Source organism: Gobius niger (assembly GCF_951799975.1).
Source record: "Gobius niger genome assembly, chromosome: 4".
NCBI lineage: Eukaryota > Metazoa > Chordata > Actinopteri > Gobiiformes > Gobiidae > Gobius > Gobius niger.
Genome location: NC_136855.1, coordinates 12,873,724 through 12,892,254, shown reverse-complemented (window position 1 = coordinate 12,892,254; position 18,531 = coordinate 12,873,724). Strand labels below are relative to the sequence as shown.

The following is an 18,531-nucleotide window of genomic DNA, read 5'->3' as shown; positions in this document are numbered from 1 at the left end:
TCCACCACTGAGTAGGATGTAAACACAGCACAAAATCTTGTTGCATCGTCTTCACCAAATTTTTATTGAACGATGGAAGATAGAATCTAAATTAGTGCAGTTTATTTTGGGAATGGTCCCCCCTGCTTCACTTCAGCACTGCTCAAAGCTGTACACGGGTATGAAACGTGCATATATTCATTTGCTTGAACAATTTGGATGTGCCGGAGGGATTGTGAGAGCTAGAAACGAGTTTGGGCCAAATCTAACAATTACACATTTGGTACCAGTACACCAGTAAACTAGTGTCCGCGTACACTGGTGTATGAATGAGCGTGTGAAAGGGTGATTGGTTCCTTGATGTAAAAGGGCTTCGAGTGCTTAAAGCAGGTAAAACGGCGCTATATTTATGTGACCATTTCAATGTGGTTATTCTTTTTTTTTTTTTTTTTTTTTATCAATTTTGACCATTTTGAGCTCTGCAGTTCATTTGTTTGTTGTTGTTTTGGGGTGGGCTTTTCACATGGTCAAATTCCTCATGTGTGCAGGTGTTTTGTCAAATAATAAAACTACAGTCAGTGCTTCATGACTACTAAGAGAAAGTAGATTTCAAATAGAAGAAGTTTATTTTCAAGGCTGTTTTAGAGAGTATTCAAAACCTTTTGGAAATGAAGGATTGCAACACAAAGTTCACAGAATGATGGAGTTTCAGCTGCATTTCATTTAATTATGTTGAGGGTGAATAACTGAAGCAAATAAAAGCAAACTAATACACTTAAAATAAAAAAATCTATCACATATATTGTCCACATGCTGCACGTGCAGAATGTAAAAATATCTACGGCTGAAACTTAGAACAGTCCATGTTGTATAAAATAAGAGTCAAATAAAAAGTCAATCTCAAAACAGTGAGCATTCCAGCAGAGGAACAGTAGGGGGCGCTAGTGTCTCGGGAGGATGGGTTGTTTCAAGCACAGCTCACTCATCCCGGACAGGATGGGCATCTGACTCTCCATGTGGAACTGAATCAGGTGACTAATGCTGAGGAAGACCTTGTCCCGCGTCCGAACCTGAAAAACATATGAAAAAGCTTAGTGTAATCGTATCATAAATAAACCGATTATGCAACATCAGTCCATAATTGTTTTCAGAAAAATGTGTATGTATTTGACACGATAACATTCCTATCCAGAAACTGACACGCTCATTTGCAGGGTAGTCTGGACACCAGATGGGACCCTATGTACATGTTTTAAGGGAAACCTGACCACCTGCAGGAAACCTCAGGGAGAACATGCAAACTCCAAACAGAAAGACTTCAGCATCAAATCAAAGACACTCTTGCTGTGAGGCGCATGCACGAAATACAAGTTCATCATCCTGCATAGTCCGCATTGACCACTAGAGGGTCCTGTTGCGCTGCTCTCACCTGTCCGTTTGGGTCGACCAGCAGCAGGTGACGCACAGTGGTGCCCTCTCTCCCGCTGAGAACGTACTGCCCCGCGGCCGAGCTGCTCTCCCTCACCAGGAAGTCCCCACTGCAGCTGAGGAGGGACTCTGCCTGTTCTCGGTCCAGTCTTGAAACAACAGTACAAGAAACACATTATTATTATATGACAATTATAGAAGCTGGTTGAATCTGGCCATTAGGGGGCGTCGTGGTGCTCTGATTGTACCTGCCATGGAACCAGTTCTCCCCATGGATAAGGTCTTTTGCTTCTTCTGAACTCTCTGGATAAAGAACAGAAAGGAATATTAAAATAATTATTTTGGAAATTAGTAGATCAATAGATGGTATCACATTATACACATGCTCTGGTTTGTTTTACAATATTGTAGTGTCCAGAAGTAGGCCCCCATTTTCGGAAAAAAAGGTGTCAAAATTGCCCTTAATTGAAAAATCTTTAGAATTTTCAAAGGAAAAAAATGCTATAAAATTAGTTGACAAGAGCCAACTTACTCAACAAAAGCACTGATTCTCCAGAAATCTACAGTTATCGCTTTTTGTCACTGGCATGTTTTATGCTACAGCAGGGGGGTCGAGTGTGGAGGGCCACAGATTGGTGGTCAGTGCAGCCAAACATTCAACTGGTGCATTTAAGAGAGATTTAACCATTCCCCTGACCTCTATTTATGCAGGACCCCCAATACCATACCTCTATAAAGTCTTAGTGCCGTGGAATTATTAATCTTGTAGTAAAAGTATCATCTCTGGCGATGTGTGCCAGGCTTCTCGCAGAGGGCCACATTTGGCCCGCGGGCCTCACTTTGGTCACTTCTGTGCTACTACAGCATGCAGTACAGGGATTAAGATTAAATGTATTCCATAAATTCACCTTCAGATGGCGCTACCGTCCTTTCTGTGGTGGAGCAGTTTTCATAAAGTGTCCCAGGAGGAAAAGGGCGAACCTGCAAAAAAAGAAGATTCAGTTCAAGATACATTTTCATAACAGAGGAAACCCACTGTGTCGTACAGTCCGTCACTCAGATCATAATTCTCAGGGATTTTGGGCTGTTTAATCAAGTCTAGTTTCTCCAAGAATTTTCTATTTTATTTTTCTTTTAATCTAATGATGTTCAGACGCAGACACATGCCACATAAGTGCAAACATGAGGAAATGATTCAGACTTGCTTTAGGCCTTCCCCTGCGACAACTGTCAGGAAAGAAAAAAATACATAAAACTACTAATATGTACTACCTTTTTTGCATTTTATGACTTATCCTCCTGTGCTCTTTGATCAGGTAAAACATTGAGAACATATTTTTATTTACAATGTTGGCCTGAAAGTGCTTCAAGTGCAGGTAACGGGACGGAGAAGATAATATTTACTTGTGGCCATTCCCTTTGCACAGTCACATCTTGTTGCTTGTCCCGCTCTGAGGTGTGCAGGTCTTCTGTCCCAACAGCAGCAGGAGACTTCCCTGGGACCATGTTGTAATAATCCAGACCAGGTTCATGTCTTTGTTCGGTCGGCTGTGGGTGTGATTGGAGAGTCTCCTTCGACCTGGACATGGACAACTCTTTCATAAAAGGGAATTTTCACATTTTTTGACATCTATTATTTGCCAGAAGCTTTTACACTTGCAAGCCTCCGCATTTATTCGAGCTTGGGCCTGATATAAAACCACATATATCGCGTCACACAATTGAGTGTAAACTAAAAGAAAGTCGAAATATAGAGTCACACCTGTGATCGCTGGGGAGCAGAGGAGAGGTCTGGCTGAGTATTTGGTGGAAGCGCGTTTCAAAGGCCTGTCCAATGCTGTTGATGACCTCTGCGGCGCCCCCCTGAGGACACTCAAGGATGTGACAGGCTGCGGACAGAAGACAGGACATAAAGACATCGCAAGTGAACGCTTAGTTGTATAGTCAAACTTGTGGGTAGTTTTGTCTCCATTTAGTTCTGCATAAGACCTACTTTGGTTTAGCTTATTTGGTTTAGACCAGACTTCATTAGAAAAGCATTGCACTCTTCACAAAGTGTCTTGATTAATGCATTTATAATGTTCTATTTAAATTTCTTTGGTTCTCTGGCGTGTGAGTGCTTTAACCTTAGACACTGTGCATCTGCTTTTGCACGATGACAGTAAACGGATGGATCCGCTGGTCTGTTTGCAGACTTACTTTGGGCCAACTTTATTCTAAGTTTATGTAGCAAACTGAAACTGAAAATGTTAGTCTTGTCTTTACTTCTGTACTGCAACATGTTGTTCTGCTCCCATTCCAAATAGGCGGATATGAAGAACAAGCCTGAATGTTCTTTTATGATCAGGACACATGATGTAAATCCAGTTAGGATTAAGAAGTATTTCCTTGTATGGCGAATTTATAAGTGAGGATTTTGTGTGATTATCGACGTTTTATGATCAGTATGAAGAGACTGTTTTATGTGATGGTGATGAATGAACGGTGACTGTATATAAGGCACTTTCAAAAAAAGGCACTTTAAAAAGCTACAGTCTGGCACATCTTTGCTCCCTCATGTAAATGTACATTGTCCTGATAGATAAATAAATGAAATGTTAAATGGTAGAGGAAAAGCAAATACTCAGACATCATCGCTGTCTTTCTCACCTCTGTGATTGTCCTGGTCCTTTGCCACATAAGCGATGTAGTCTGCTATATCCTGAGGACCACATGCAAAGAAACATCTGAGTGACTGTGTTTTAACAATAACCAGCAAAAACCAACAAGAGGCGCACAAAACTCGTTTTTATAGATAATCACAGCTCAAGAGTGAAAAAAGGAAAAGGCATTGACAGTATCTTTGTATGCATTAGAAGTCAGTAAAAAGCATTAAAGTGTATTCTAACTGGCATCAAGTCTAAATTTCTTAATAATCAATAATATTGCTCAACTACTTTTTATGCAGAAGGTTCAGGTTGTCAAAAAACCAAACTCATTGTCCTGAACACATTAAACAGCAGTATTTCTGCTCAAATGTTGCCCACTGGATTCACTTCCAAATATTTCTCCTCACTCCTTTGTGTCATGAGTATTAGGGCATCAAAAAGCATTACATTTGACTGCTATTTGTATAAACCCTGTATCTACATGTACAGCACAATTTATACACAGGCAATTCAAAATACTTTAACATCAAATTACAAGAAAGAGGATAAAACTGAATCCATTAAACATGAATATAATCATTCATTAATCACATTATTAGATCAGCCTATTCATTCATCATATTATGTACTAGACGAGTAAACATTGTGTCTTCAAAGTTAATGTAATAAAAGCCTGAAAAAGACATTAATTAACTTGGTACTTTTAACTAGGGCTAAATTGTAATGTCTTGCGAGTGTTCCCGATTGCTAATTCAGTACAGGAGGATGAGTCCACAATATGTTGCATAAAGTGACACTTAACCGACGTAATCTCCCTTTCCGCCAAATGCCTTAATGAAAATGCATGGACTTGTCCGTATAGTGAGATAAGGTGGTGTATTAAACATCTGCAGTTTGGAGTGACCTCTATAATGTGAGCTTATAGACTTCGATGGCTGTACTGAAGGGAGAGCCGTATTACTCCGCAGCAGATAACCAAAAGGCCATAGCGGATTTAAATGAATACCCTTATCCTCAGGAAGAAATGTAATAAAATCAAGCTTACTCTGGCTAAAGTTAATCTCTCTAATTCACTCGGCCTGTAATCCCATTCTGTGGCTCCATTCGTTTCCCCATTAATCATTGTGCTGCATAGACACTCCATTCAGGATTTCTTTTTTTTTCTCTCTCCCAGGATGTTGAACAGAAGTCAGTATTGGACTATCGGACATGTCCCGCTGGCTGAAACTAACAGCTATTCATTGATTTCTTCCTGGTTGTTGTGTTCATTATAGAGATTGAGGGCAAGAGGAAGTTTGTTATTGAGAGAAATAACCCACATTTGTTCATAAAAGGTCAAAAAGGACTTGATTTAATGGACTTTGTGTTTTAAAGCAGTGGATCTCAACTGATGTGGTTTTAGGGCCCACCCTAATAAAACAACTGTCAATTTCTGTCACCTTGTTTTAGTATTTTTAATATTGAAATACAGCATTTCTAAAGTTGGTTCAACCTAATATTAGAGAGTCAGGTAGTGTATTTTGCTACGTTCATCCATGGTAAAAAAGACAAAATAGTAAATACGGTCTTGTTATTAATAGTACTACTGCATACATTGCTTTGTGGCTGCTGATAGGTCTGAATCACTTTGGAAAAATGTCTTATTGTTTTCAATAACATGTAAAATAAAAAATATTTAGGTCACTAAATGGACTGTGGTTGCATCAGTGTAAAAGGGCACAAAAAAAGATGTTTGTCAAAGTCATTAAAGTACATTTTTATGCAACAACAAATAAAGGGGAAAACACTTAAAAATGAGGTTCCAATGCACCCTTTCGCACCCCTGTAGATTCAGGCCTGTATTTGAAACATTAGAGAGAAGACTGGGTAAACTGATACAAGATTCACTTGCATTGCAGAGCATGTCTTTTAAAACAATGTAAGTTTGCACTAAACACTCTTGGGCTCAACTCAGTTCAAAGTATGGAAAAGTAATGAAGTCAGAAGATAGGCTAATTCAATAGAAAGATGCCGGGGGACGAGCAGTAAACAGGCTAAAGCGATTTGCTCTAAACACGTATAAGAGGCACGTGACGGACGGCCAACCTACCGGGTCAGCTCCAGAGGCGAAAGAGATGGACTGCATCGAGTGGTGTGCGATTTTCTATAAGAAGAAAAAACAGACAGTTTAGAGTTATTGTGGAGGTGATTGTGATGGATAGAGATACACGGACTGCAGGTATTTGCAAATACAGAGGTTATTACACATAGGTCACTATACAGTTGAACTGTACTGTCTGACAGTGGTGGGGAGCACTCCTTAGTGCACTAAGGGCGCCTCAGTCTGCCATTGAAGGAGTTACTTTACTTGTTTATATGATCATTAGAGCACTCAATAGTTAGGCCTCAACGTAATCCAAGCTCAGAACCAACATCCATCCATCCATCCATCCATCCATCCATCCACCCACACGACACACCCACCCATCCATCCATCCATCCATCCATCCATCCATCCATCCATCCATCCATCCATCCATCCATCCATCCATCCATCCATCCATCCATCCATCCATCCATCCATCCATCCACCCACCCATCCATCCATCCATCCATCCATCCATCCATCCATCCATCCATCCATCCATCCATCCATTTACTTTCATTTCCTCCTCACCTATTTGATTGTTCTGAAAATAAGTCATTTCAAAATAATTAACAAAGAAATAATAAAGCCTGCACGATTGTCAGGTCCTGTAAGACGTTCCAACAGTGAATCAATGATTACTTCTTGCATGTATTGTCGTTACCTGCAGGGATGAGACACAGATGAGGGTGAGGCTCTCCATGGACACACTGAGGATGACTCTGCTCCCGCTGAACTGAAGGTCACTCTGCCCCAGCACCAAACACAGGCCTTTGTGACCTGTCTGCACAACAAAACACATTTAATGGCTGCTGTGTGCCCAAAGGCTAACACCCCAACACCAAACCATAGACCTCTGTACAACAAAACTCAACTTCAGTCGGCCCCTGACTCACTTTAATGGATTTCATGCTTCAGTTGTGACTAAATATGCCAGTCCGTTTTCTTAACTTGAACCCTGCATACAAATAAACTAGCCCTGTCGCCTGTTTCGCCTTGATGCAGTGTGGTCTTTACCTTTTTAGAGCGGACTGATGTTTTGGTGGAGCTCTTCTCGCACAGTCTGCTTATCGCCTCCCTGTTTAGGAAAGGACAGGCAAATTCAAATCAGTACCAGCAATACCACACCATGTAAATAAGCCTACAAGACAAAGGACTTCAAATATATAGATCTGTAATTTAGAGTAAACATTGTTCTTGTTTTGAACTACTTAGATATTGTATACTACTATTTTCAACATGGCTTTGCCCTGGTTTAGACTTGATATCATGCTGATGGTACCTGGAAAGCCAAATCATTATAAAAGCGGATATATATTGATCTTATCATGGGTTTGCAACCTTCAGTATCAAAAGGGTCAATGGTAACATGACAACAGTCATTTCTGTATTGATAGTATTGCAATAAATACATACATTAAAAGTACAAATTGAATGTAAAATCTTTGAAACAAATCATTTGCCACTGCCTAATACTACAGCACATTATCACTCTTCAGACTACACTTAACCTCTTAACCCCACAAAAATGAGACTAAAGCTAGGATGAAAACGCAAAACAAAAGAGTGACAAAAAAGTGACAAAAATGCAACAAAAGAGCAACAGAAAAGTGACAAAAACACAACAAATTACACTGGCCTATAGGCTGTAACCTTTTAAATCTGTGTTAAGCTGAAATGAAGAAAAATAACTCATATTTCGACCAAAAAAATTCAGAGAGAACCTTTATTATGAAGGAACGATCTACAGACCATTGAGTTGCCTTGTGAACAAAATGCTTACTTACTAACTTACTTATATTTCTAACACATTTGAGACATTGAATCTTAACCCGCTCCCACCACTGGGCCATGTAACACTCGGTCAGAAAGGTCAAACAAACAGAACCAAAAACAAGTGAATATCTCATGAAGCATCTTTTCATTCGGAGAAACTGCCTCTTTTCTTCGTAGACGTATGAAGTGTAATGGCCTGCAGACTGTGTCCTAATCAGAGCGGGAGAGATCATTAGGAGGAAATTCATGTAATTGGATTTTGTGGGCCATCAGTCTGCCGCACAGTGCTGCGAACAGAGGCCGCTGTGTGTATCGGCTTTCGGCATCCTACCCCCGACGGTCAATATAAAATGATAGGAAGAAAACCCTGTTACCGAACATTACGCCTTTAATTCGATTTCCCCTTTAAACATTTTAAATAAGCGCTGCATGTCTAACTTGGCAAGACGTGGTGTGTGTGTGTTGTGCTCGGACAGGTCGGGCTAAGGGCTTTATGACTCGTACACATGCGTTTATTTGAGGAGCGTGAAAAGTGGTTAGAGATGGCCGTACCGTGTGACTTGCATCCGGGTGTTGAAGTCCAGGGTCCTCATTGACTGGGTCACCTCCACGCTGCCCATGTACTGAAACAGAGAACAGGAACAACTTCTTTCAACTTAATAATAATAATGGCTTGAATCTGAATTGTACAAGATTGACAAGCTTCTCAAAGTGATATTCATTCACTCCAGGGGGATATTGAAAATACATGCAATGGAGGCTTCTAGTGTGACATGACTTGACTCAAACATCCCCTCAATAGTAAGCCCTAATGTTGCTGCATGCTTTTCTTGTAGTGATCATATCAAATCAGCAAATAGAAAAAGACAAATACTGCAGTTGTTTAGGTTGCCCACCATCAGTCGATAATGACAAGCCGCGACGAGAATTGAATCTGACATACAGTATGTGTAATGTAAAATACAGTATCTTACATTTGAGCCAAGCATTAAATGAACATATAAAGATGGACTTGTAAGCAGGAATATAACCTTCAACAGCAAATTGAGTGTGTCTGTTCCCCAAACAACAAACTGCACATTCATCACATTACAGCTACAGCATCTTACATGAATTTACTGCGCACGACTTTGAACTGTTTGATTTATTGGACTCTATAAGCATGTGCTTGAATGCATGTGATGTATTGTGATTGTTTGGCAGCTATTATTCCAGTCTTCTCACTAATGTCATTGCTCATGGATGTGTTTCTGCAAACAATAAATCTGATCAGAATTGCAATAGGTATTTCTCCAAAATTGTGCTTCTCTACTCTATGGGCACAATCTTGTGTTTCTAAACGCAGACTACAGCGTAACATTTTGCGCTTAGTTTAGGCGCATGTTGAGATCTTGCCACTCCAGATTTAGCGCATTTAAGTGGGAAATACGTGAGGCCTTTTCCTCCAATTAGACTCTGCAGCCGGGATGGGGGATTTGTGGGGTGAACATGTGCTTTTGTTTTGGTCGCATCAACGCAATAACGGCGGAGCGAGTGCCGACCCGCGCAACAGCGGAACCGGCTGTATGGGCGACATTTCTTTCTCTCGGGACACGAACATTGTTTTGCTCACGATGGGGTTACTAAAGTTTTTAATTTGACCTGTGAGAGCCTATAATGCTTAAGGAAGAACACGAGGCAGCAATGTGGAAATGAATGTGAGGCTGACATTAGAGCACCGCTCTCAGCGCTGCTTTTAATAAACCACGCCTCAGTCCACTGCTTCTCTTAAAAGCGACTTAAAGGTGTCGCTTCTCTTAAAAGCGACGCCCTCTTGCAATTGGCGCAGGGCCGCAGGCACATAGAGCAACAGCTGCACCAAAGGTTAACCATAGCGTTTGAAGCTTGCCCTGTCCTTGCGCCAGGTACAAGATCTGTCCCTATACAAGAATTTAACTTGTTATATAACAAATAAACCCATAGAGCTAAAACTTGATACCTCAATAGACATTGTAATGGACTTGATCAGCTTTCAGATTTTTCTACTTTTTCAGTAAATAAATATTGAAAGACGCACTTCTCTTGCCTTTAAGTGTTCTTCGTTTTTGGCTCACTTCTGAAAGGTCTTGCACAGATTCACCATCCAGGAACAGGGACAGTTCTTAAACTCTGCTGTTAGAAGTAATTATCCTATACATCCATATCATATCATATACTGCCCAACCCAAAATATTTTTTCATATACATGTCACCCCCAAAAACAGCAGTGGTACTGGTTCAATGAGCTTCTGCAATGTCAAAAGATCCAGGGTTGTATTATTTTTTCACCAAGATGTTCTATTGAGGATGGTATGGGAGAATGTGACCACTATGCAAAGCCTTCTCCCGCACATCCTCAAAGATTCTCAGTGGGGTAAAGATCTGGACTAGTAGAAGTAATGCTCCCTGAGTCCGGGAAATCCTGGCATTTTCATCTTGGAATATGCCCGTGCCATCAGGGAAGAAGAAATCCATTGATGGTCATTCAGGATGTTCAGATGGTCAGCGGATCTCATTCTTTGGGCACATGGTGTTCTTGAACCTAGACCAACTCCCTCTAGGTGGTGAGTTTTTTTCCAGCCAAATTGATGGTTAATTAGTGAATTCGTGTGACCTCAATCCACACTAAAACACTCATTACGTGGGGTGTAATATAATATAATAGGTCAATAATAGGTCAGCAGCTATCTCACGCTGTTAATCACCCACTGCTTCCTTTGTGCAAGAGGTATTGGCATAATTTCAATCACAAAAGCAGGTCTCATTTTGTACTATCTTACCACTTACCGCTGCAGCGCTTCTAGTCAGTTATCTCCAGTGTATGTTTACGTTATGACTAATACTACACCAGTCTGTTCAGTGAGGTTCAGAGAGGGTGAATTAAAACAGCCTCCTCTCTCTTTCTCTCCCTGTCTCTCCCCCGTGAGCCATAGCTTCCTGTGTGGGCGGTGGTGACTCATCCTGCCTTTGCTTGTGTGAACATACTCTCTGTTTATATCCGGTGTTAGCTGGACCCGTGCTGTGGCAGAGCTGACAGAAACGCGAGTGGACAGTGCGGTTGTAAAAAAAACAAAAACACACACACACACACACACACACACACACACACACACACACACACACACACACACACACAGACCAGAGCCGCCCACGCACGCTTCTTTCACAGAGCCATCGACTCAAGCCATGGATTTATCAATGGACTTACTCATCCTGCCTGCAGCCTATAGGAGCGGCCGGACAGATCACACGGCCAATAAAAAGCAAGGAGCGCATATGGGCATACAGCACTAGTCGACCATTTCTAATCGGGAAAAGGTCACGCGTTACTTAGTCTGGTTTATAGTCCAGCATACATGCAGTCTGTGGCTGTATGTATGCTGGACAATACATACATACTGTCATGTACTACAAAATCATAGGTCGGAGTGCAACAGGGATCATTTTAGTGTTTGGCGTGTGTTCAACATGATATTAAATATATGATTTAAACAAAGATTATGTTTAAGGATTGACTGTAAATAGGGCAATTTCCTTTCAAATAAATCCCTAGGAGGACCCTCAGACCCCCCAAATACTCAATGTGTTGTCTATAGAACTAGTATTTGTAGAACATCATATTGTTTGTGATTTTCCAAAAGCATCCTTTCAAAATTGTAATTTAAATTCAGTTGTGACTAATTTTGCTGTAACCATGAGGTTTTTTTTTTTGAGATTTGCATGGTCTTTCAAGGTCTGGCACATCTAAAAAAAAAAAAGAAAGTTTATATATCTTTGGCATCTTTGGCAGGCGTTGAAATGCTAAACTGTTGGAACTAGATTTTGCGACTAGTTGGGTCTTTATTTTAGATGCCACATTCTTGTTTAGAGGGGGAACCCGCTACAGTCATGTTAAAACACTTCAGTGCTATGGTATCACTATGGTATCACATTTAGTCACACTTTAATATCGGGGGGAGAATCAAACTTCCCACTAAATCTGTAGTCTATTCCATATTGCATTTTGTCTAGAGTTGTCAAGCAGCTAGTTTGTATGTGGCTATTTACAGTGTATCACCATGGTTACTGACCTCCAAGTGATGTCAGTGAAAAACCATCTATACTTCCTCCAGACACAAACTGACTCTTAGACCATTTTTTTATGTCTTCCTGTGAGTAAACCGTACCTTTAGATCGTGATGAATCGCCGTCTTCACCCCCGCCTTCTCTGAGCAGTCACTGTCCCAGCAGCACTTGTCCCGTCTGTGGTGTTCACAGGGCGCACAGCCGAGTGTCCAGGGCAGACTGGCCACCCGCTGCAGCGTGATGGGACGTTTCATGCACCTCAAAGCTAAGCTCCCCTGTCTGTTACCCAGGGATGATTGGCAACAAAGCCTCTGCTCAGTCCTCTCCGCTTGTCCCGGGACACTCTCTGGTTTAGGAGTCCGGTCTCTTAGGGGACTTTGGATGCGGATGTTGGCCATGAAGTCCCTAAGTGTGGATGGGCCAGGGGGGTGGGGGGTAAAGTTAGAGGCCGGGCAAAGGTTCCTCTTCACTGGCAGGACTCTCGCGGGACGGTCCTCCAAAGACGTGAGTGAATCGTTGCGGAGGCGGCTGTATTTGGTGCGTTTCAGCATGCCTGAGTATGACATGGGGAATAATGAGGACGAGATGAATCACTGCAGTGCAAACTCTAAAATTAGCTCCAAAAGACCTAAGGAGATGTTTGTTAAGTTCATAACAATGGCAATAAAACCTATTCTGAGTCTGACCTAATTTCTCTTTTTAACATTAATAATGAATTGTCCCACTTCCAAGTCTGATGAGAGGCACGCTCGCTCACAGTAAAGTGCTGTTTTTCACCATCTATTTACAGCAGTGTTTCTAAATTGGTGGATTGAGGCTCAAAAGTGGGTTGTGAAACTATTTTTAATGCAATGGAGCATTTCTTTCACTATTTACTCCACAGTACAAACACTTCCTCAGCATGTTAAAAAAGGTGTTTTCATCATGATTTTAGCTTTAGGATCTTTTAATGCTTAAAGCAACACCGTGCAACATTTCACCCAACAAATAGAATAAAATATGAACAAGTCGGGATCAAATTGCCCCTGACATGGCTTTTTATCTTTGTTACTGTCCAGTGGCTTAAATTTCAGTTGTATCCGTACCAAAGGCACATCCTGTTAGTATCTGGAGCACTTACAAGCTTTATATTTAAATATGTGTGATGTTTTATCTTTGTATAATGTGTTTTAATGTTTTGACTCGTTCTCAGAATTGCAAGACGAATTTACCCACGGGTACGAATAATTTAACCTAACCTAACCTAACCTTAGCCTATTCTGTGTATAGCTGGTTATCAGAAGCATGTTTTGTATTGCTGGCAACAGTATAATCCAAAATATCACGTAGTATGCTTTTAAATCAAATATAATATGTGGGGAAATGCAGTATTTCACACTATACAGAACATGACTGATTCATTATTTCAGTCACACTTTGTCATTCGAGGGCGACACCAGTCCCACCGCATTACTTCATGTTAAGCAAATTATGAGAATATGTGGAAATACTGAACTGCAAGTTATAAAGCGGAAGTCGATGTTATTCATGTATTTTCTTTTTTGATCCACCTCATTATTGCCTGTGGTGCAAAGGTATGACTCAAGTCCACCATCATCTGCTGTAGTACATGTAGTAGTGGTATTACATGAAGTACCTGGAAAAAGTCCGGTTGGAGGGTTAAATCTTGGTACGGTCTCCTTTCTCATGCTCCTCAGACGAACCAAAGCCACGCTCTACCTAATGAGGTTGCTTGTAAAGACATAATAGTGTTAAATTTAAGCATAAGCAGTCTCTAGTGATGCGATTCATTCGTTATTTTCGATTATTCTTTTGTAAAGCATTGCAGATTATATTATCGTGTGCTAAGAATGAACAGAAATGAACTTGCATGTGCACATACTATAGCTGCAACACATTTAAATCAACTCAATAAAGCATTGACAGATACACAAGTGGCACTCACCAAAATCTGGCGCCTTAAATTCCAATCTGTCCCACACTCGTCATTGTCCCGCAGTTGTAGTCCCCCTGTGGTCTGTCCAACTTTAGTCCCATGTGCGTCTCTCTCCCCGTGCTGAGCTGCCTTGCCCTCCTCTGCCGCCGCTTTTATGAATGAACTTTCTCCTGGTTTATGAATGGGGTTTCTCACTGGCTCGGCCCCTCTCTCTCTGACGCCCCCCCTCCCCCCTCCCCTCACTGCCTGTCGTGTGATGACGGAGCATGCAGATCGATTTGTGAATGGATTGACAGAGTGCCCCCCCCTTGCCCCGAGAGCCCCTCCTCCTCCCGTGAACGCGCGGCCAATGGGAGGGGAGCAGGGTGACTCATGCTGTGAGCGGTGTACACTAGACCAGACCAGAGCGGAGGCAGAGGAGGAGAATCACATAGAATAAAACAAGTGCCAAGTTCATGTTGCATTGGATCTTTTGCCGAAAGAGGGACCAATTCCATTCTTTATTCTCTGATGTTACAAATGAATTGCTTCTAGGGCTGGATAATAGAACGTCAAATTAATATTTATTGCAATATTAGGGGAAGCAATATCCGCATCGCAAAATCAGAGGCCTGTCCATCTGAGATCGACACGTTTTTGCAAATATATAATGTAGTCTAAAACAAAAAACGCATGGGGACTTAACAATACTTCACTTTTAGCCATGATTTTCCCAGTTTTAGGTTTATTTTAGACCCAATTTGCAGAAAACCTCCCAAAATGTTTTGTTTGAACCTAATATAACGTACTTGCATGAAAGTAGTAATGTCATCATCGCAACATGCAAGACAATTATCGAATATTGTGTTTCCTGCAACCTGACAGCAACATTCTAAGGAAATGTATATTGTAAAGGAAATGTCAAAAAGCAGATGTTGACCTGGTTTATATATACTGTATCTATCTCTTTAATTACTGGGCCAGTTCACATGAAACAATAACTTTCACAATGTTCTTCTCTATCTACTGATAAGGTTAATTACAGTTAAACAAGCAAGAGGAGTCTTTCTGTGTGTATAAGTTATCCTCATGTCTGTGTAGGATTCCTCCGGGTACTCTGGTTTCCCCTAACAATAAAATATGTACAATAGGTACTACTCCCTTGTAAAAGAGATTCTTAATCTCAGTGGGACTATCCTGGTTAAATAAAGGAAAATATGAATAGTAATATTTTGTCATACTGGTGTCAAGTAGTGACACTTAAAGAAAAATGTTGTCCTTTTCAAATCTTATCTCTATACAAGGCAGCAGTATGTTTCAGAAAATAATGTATCATCACCCTTACGAACATGCACCATGGGTGTGCCATAGGGCTTTATATCAGGGCCTTTGCTGTTCTCCCTTTATATTCATGATTTTTCATTTGTGTGTAATGCTAAAATAATAATGTACACAGTGGTGTATATTCATGGTAAAACTATTGAGGACGTTTCCCAAAAATGAATGTAAAACAGTTTTGAAAACACAGTACTTAATGGTAATTAATGGTACTGCAGTTCCCCCGTTAAAAAAAAGGTTTATTACACTCAGGACATCTAGAGCCACTCGGTCAACTGTTCGGGGCGAGTGTAGGATTCCACAATATAAAACAGCATCTGGCAGCTCAGCGTGTGGCAATCAGACAATGGAACCTGTTGCCAACAGAGCTGATTACTTGTACAAACTAAGTGCTACAGCCTAGTACAATGAAGCTCTCCTTTCTGAGGTTGACTTATATTGTTATCCCTGTTCAAATAAATAAATAAACTAAGCTAAACATGTACCTCCTGTGGCTCTTCTAAATTATTACCAAGGAATCTAGTGTCTAAATTACATTATTATCAAAATGTATATCTTGGTCAGAGGTGGGTAGAGTAACCAAAATATAGTAACGTTACTTATGACCAAAATAAATATTCAAGTAAAAGTAAAAAAGTACTTGAAGAAAATGTTACTTGAGTACAGTGATAAACTGTTTGAGCAATTAAGTCTGATATGTTTTCAATGATGCCATAAATTCGTCTCTTGAATGAGACGAACAACATCTATTCGTTTCATACTGATCAAAATGAAGCTTTTTATTTTGTGGCTTGTATATTTACTCACAGTGGAAAAAGTAACAATTATTTTTACTCAAGAGTACATATCATAACATAACATATCCCCTTTTTGTTGTTGGGTGGGGCTGACCAGCAGTTTGAGCAAGTGCAGCTGCTCTGTCCCCCCCTGCTGGCCACTATGTGACACTACAGCCTGATCTAACACAAAGAACCAGGATTTACTTAAACAACATTTTAATGATGTTAATCCTCAGAGTGAATACAAGTTTATGAAGAAAAAGCCTTTAACAATGTTGCTAGTGATGTACAGTTTGTAAGACAGTTTAAATATCCATATAAAGACAAGAAACACGCTGAAAAATTACTTCAATGAACCGTTCATTTTTTGTTTTTTGCTTTTTTTTCACATTAGTTACGACGAGACCTAAACCGGGACTGTATATTCACATAGTGCAAAAAACAGACTTCAACACTTTGATGGAGGTGAGAAAAGCCGAGACACAGCGTACGTACCATTTTTTTTCCACTACAAATACTGGATACTGTCTCCCACTGCGGGGCCTACTGAGGAAAATTGCAAGCAGCCCGACATACTGCATGTACTCTCCGCTTCGCTAGCAAATGCCTTTATTACACTGGATGTTAAAAACTATCAAATGGCTTTAAAAACAGTGATTGTATTGTTTTAATACAACAAACTCTCTTTTATACACTCATATTTACAATGGTTTTATATTAGTTTAGTGCATGACAGCTGCTCGTCTTCTGGTAGTGTCTGTCAAGTGTTTTTTTATTTATTTTTTATTCATGTAAAACTCTTTTTGTGTGTGCTTGTGCAAAATCAACAATATGTATGTAACCAATATTTTAAGCATTAGCTTGAGATATAAGCCAGAATTGGTTGCTTTGTTTTTTTTCTTCCTGATGAATGAATTTCCTGATGGTTAGGAATACAGAGGGATCTGGGGTGGCCTCCACACAGGAAATTTGAAAATAATTTACAATATTTCCCGCACTTTTTGATTAAGTAAGGTGTTTTGATCTCAGCGGTGCAATTATATTTCTCTAATTATCTTGGGGGCCAGGGGATTTTGCCTCTGGGCCTGATGGTGCCTTTCCCTGCAATAGGCAGCTAGGAACTCCTGGCCATAGATCTCGCTCAAAGATCTGGGTTTGAATCCCAGGGCGCTGCACCGTGGTGGCCCACTATTCCTGAAATGTTGCCTCAGCTACTTTGAATTGGCCAAACGAACAGGAGGCAACAGAAAGTCTTAATACTTCATCTGATTAGGCCAAGCCAAGCTCAAATTCCAGCTTTTCTTCTAGACTTTAAAGGCTGAAAAGAAATTGACGAGGGTGTGGTCAGTAAATAAAATGGCAATCGCTGCAGCAGATTGCCAAATTGTGTTTTTGTCACTTCTGTAATGTTTAAGGTGTAATGCAGATGCATAACAAAGGCAGCAATGGTTCGAAGTGACTGGGGGTAGCAACCAAGAGCTGACACCACCAAAAGAGCGAACTGGCTTTCTTCAAACAAGCACAAAGTTATATGAACAGAAGGCAAGTCCTATGTAAATCCTATACTTTTTCCACACAAGATCAAGATGACAAAGTGTTACATTATAAAGAGCCACTGTGATGATGGGATATTTACACACGGCTTGTTCTGCGTCTTTCAGCAGCTTATCATAGTTTACATTAAAAACACCCAGGGAGATAGGGCCATAGTGGTTTAAGTGACAGATACAACTCTGACAGGTCATAGATGGTCAATAATGTGACAAAGACTGCATAAGAAAAATGGGCAGAGTGACTGAGAATGTGTGTATGGACTTCACATAAGGAGGAATCGACTATTTTTCAATTTTACAATAGGTTTTTAAAGGGTGTTCTGGCATTGGTTCAGTCCTACTAAACTTAGACTAATGACAAGAATTGACCAAGCCTCAAGTTCACTACATCGACTGCAGAGTGGACAGGGTTATCTCAGAGGGAGATCGCACCCGTCACACAGCCTCTTCAGTCTGCTGCCGTCAGGGAGAAGACTGCTTAGTCTCGATATGGGCCAGGTTCAGCCTGACTGAAGGACAGCTTCATCCACCAGGCTGTCAGGAAGCTGAACTCTCCCCTCCCCTCCCTCTGCAGCCCCCTATTGTGTCGTTTTGCTATATACTCGTGTTAACAATAACAGTTTGCACCGAGAGTTCCCCAATTTTGATTGTCTGAATGTGCTGCACGTGTCGCAGATTTTAACGGTAGAGCGAAATATGTGACTGGGAGATCTTTCACTAACTGAGGTATGACTCCAATGCAAGTTTATAAGTAAAGGGGAGGATTCACAGGAATAAGGAGAAGGAGAACAGGCAAGGCTTAAATTATACATTGCACAAAGCTAGGACTGCGTATTGCCAAATAAATGTTATTGCAAAGTTTCTGTCTTAGGCACAGTTTTCCTAATTTATCCTTGTTTGTTCCTAA

General features: G+C 40.7%; 1 protein-coding gene across 1 annotated transcript; it reads right to left on the bottom strand.

Annotated features, from left to right (window-relative positions):
• Positions 1 to 686: 686 nt before the first annotated feature.
• On the bottom strand, positions 687 to 14,198 carry LOC306962410 (SHC-transforming protein 1-like). Its single transcript, XM_079555531.1, has 14 exons — positions 13,985 to 14,198; positions 13,676 to 13,770; positions 12,141 to 12,592; positions 8,509 to 8,579; positions 7,198 to 7,258; positions 6,845 to 6,964; positions 6,145 to 6,198; positions 4,057 to 4,108; positions 3,170 to 3,296; positions 2,812 to 2,986; positions 2,316 to 2,388; positions 1,656 to 1,710; positions 1,409 to 1,556; positions 687 to 1,049 (listed from the first exon to the last, which is right to left on the bottom strand). Exons 2-14 carry the CDS (start codon positions 13,725 to 13,727, stop codon positions 921 to 923), a joined length of 1,569 nt encoding a protein of 522 aa, XP_079411657.1. The 5' UTR covers positions 13,728 to 13,770; positions 13,985 to 14,198; the 3' UTR covers positions 687 to 920.
• Between the last annotated feature and the right edge of the window lie 4,333 nt (positions 14,199 to 18,531).

What these genes read in the sequence shown, in the direction of transcription:
- LOC306962410 (XM_079555531.1), bottom strand. Translation starts at nt 13,727, where the DNA reads ATGAGAAAGGAGACCGTACCAAGATTTAACCCTCCAACCGGACTTTTT. An exon ending in ACCCGGATGCAAGTCACACG is followed by an intron (nt 7,259 to 8,508) that starts GTACGGCCATCT and finishes TTTCCTAAACAG; the next exon opens with GGAGGCGATAAGCAGACTGT. An exon ending in TGGTCGACCCAAACGGACAG is followed by an intron (nt 1,050 to 1,408) that starts GTGAGAGCAGCG and finishes TATGTTTTTCAG; the next exon opens with GTTCGGACGCGGGACAAGGT.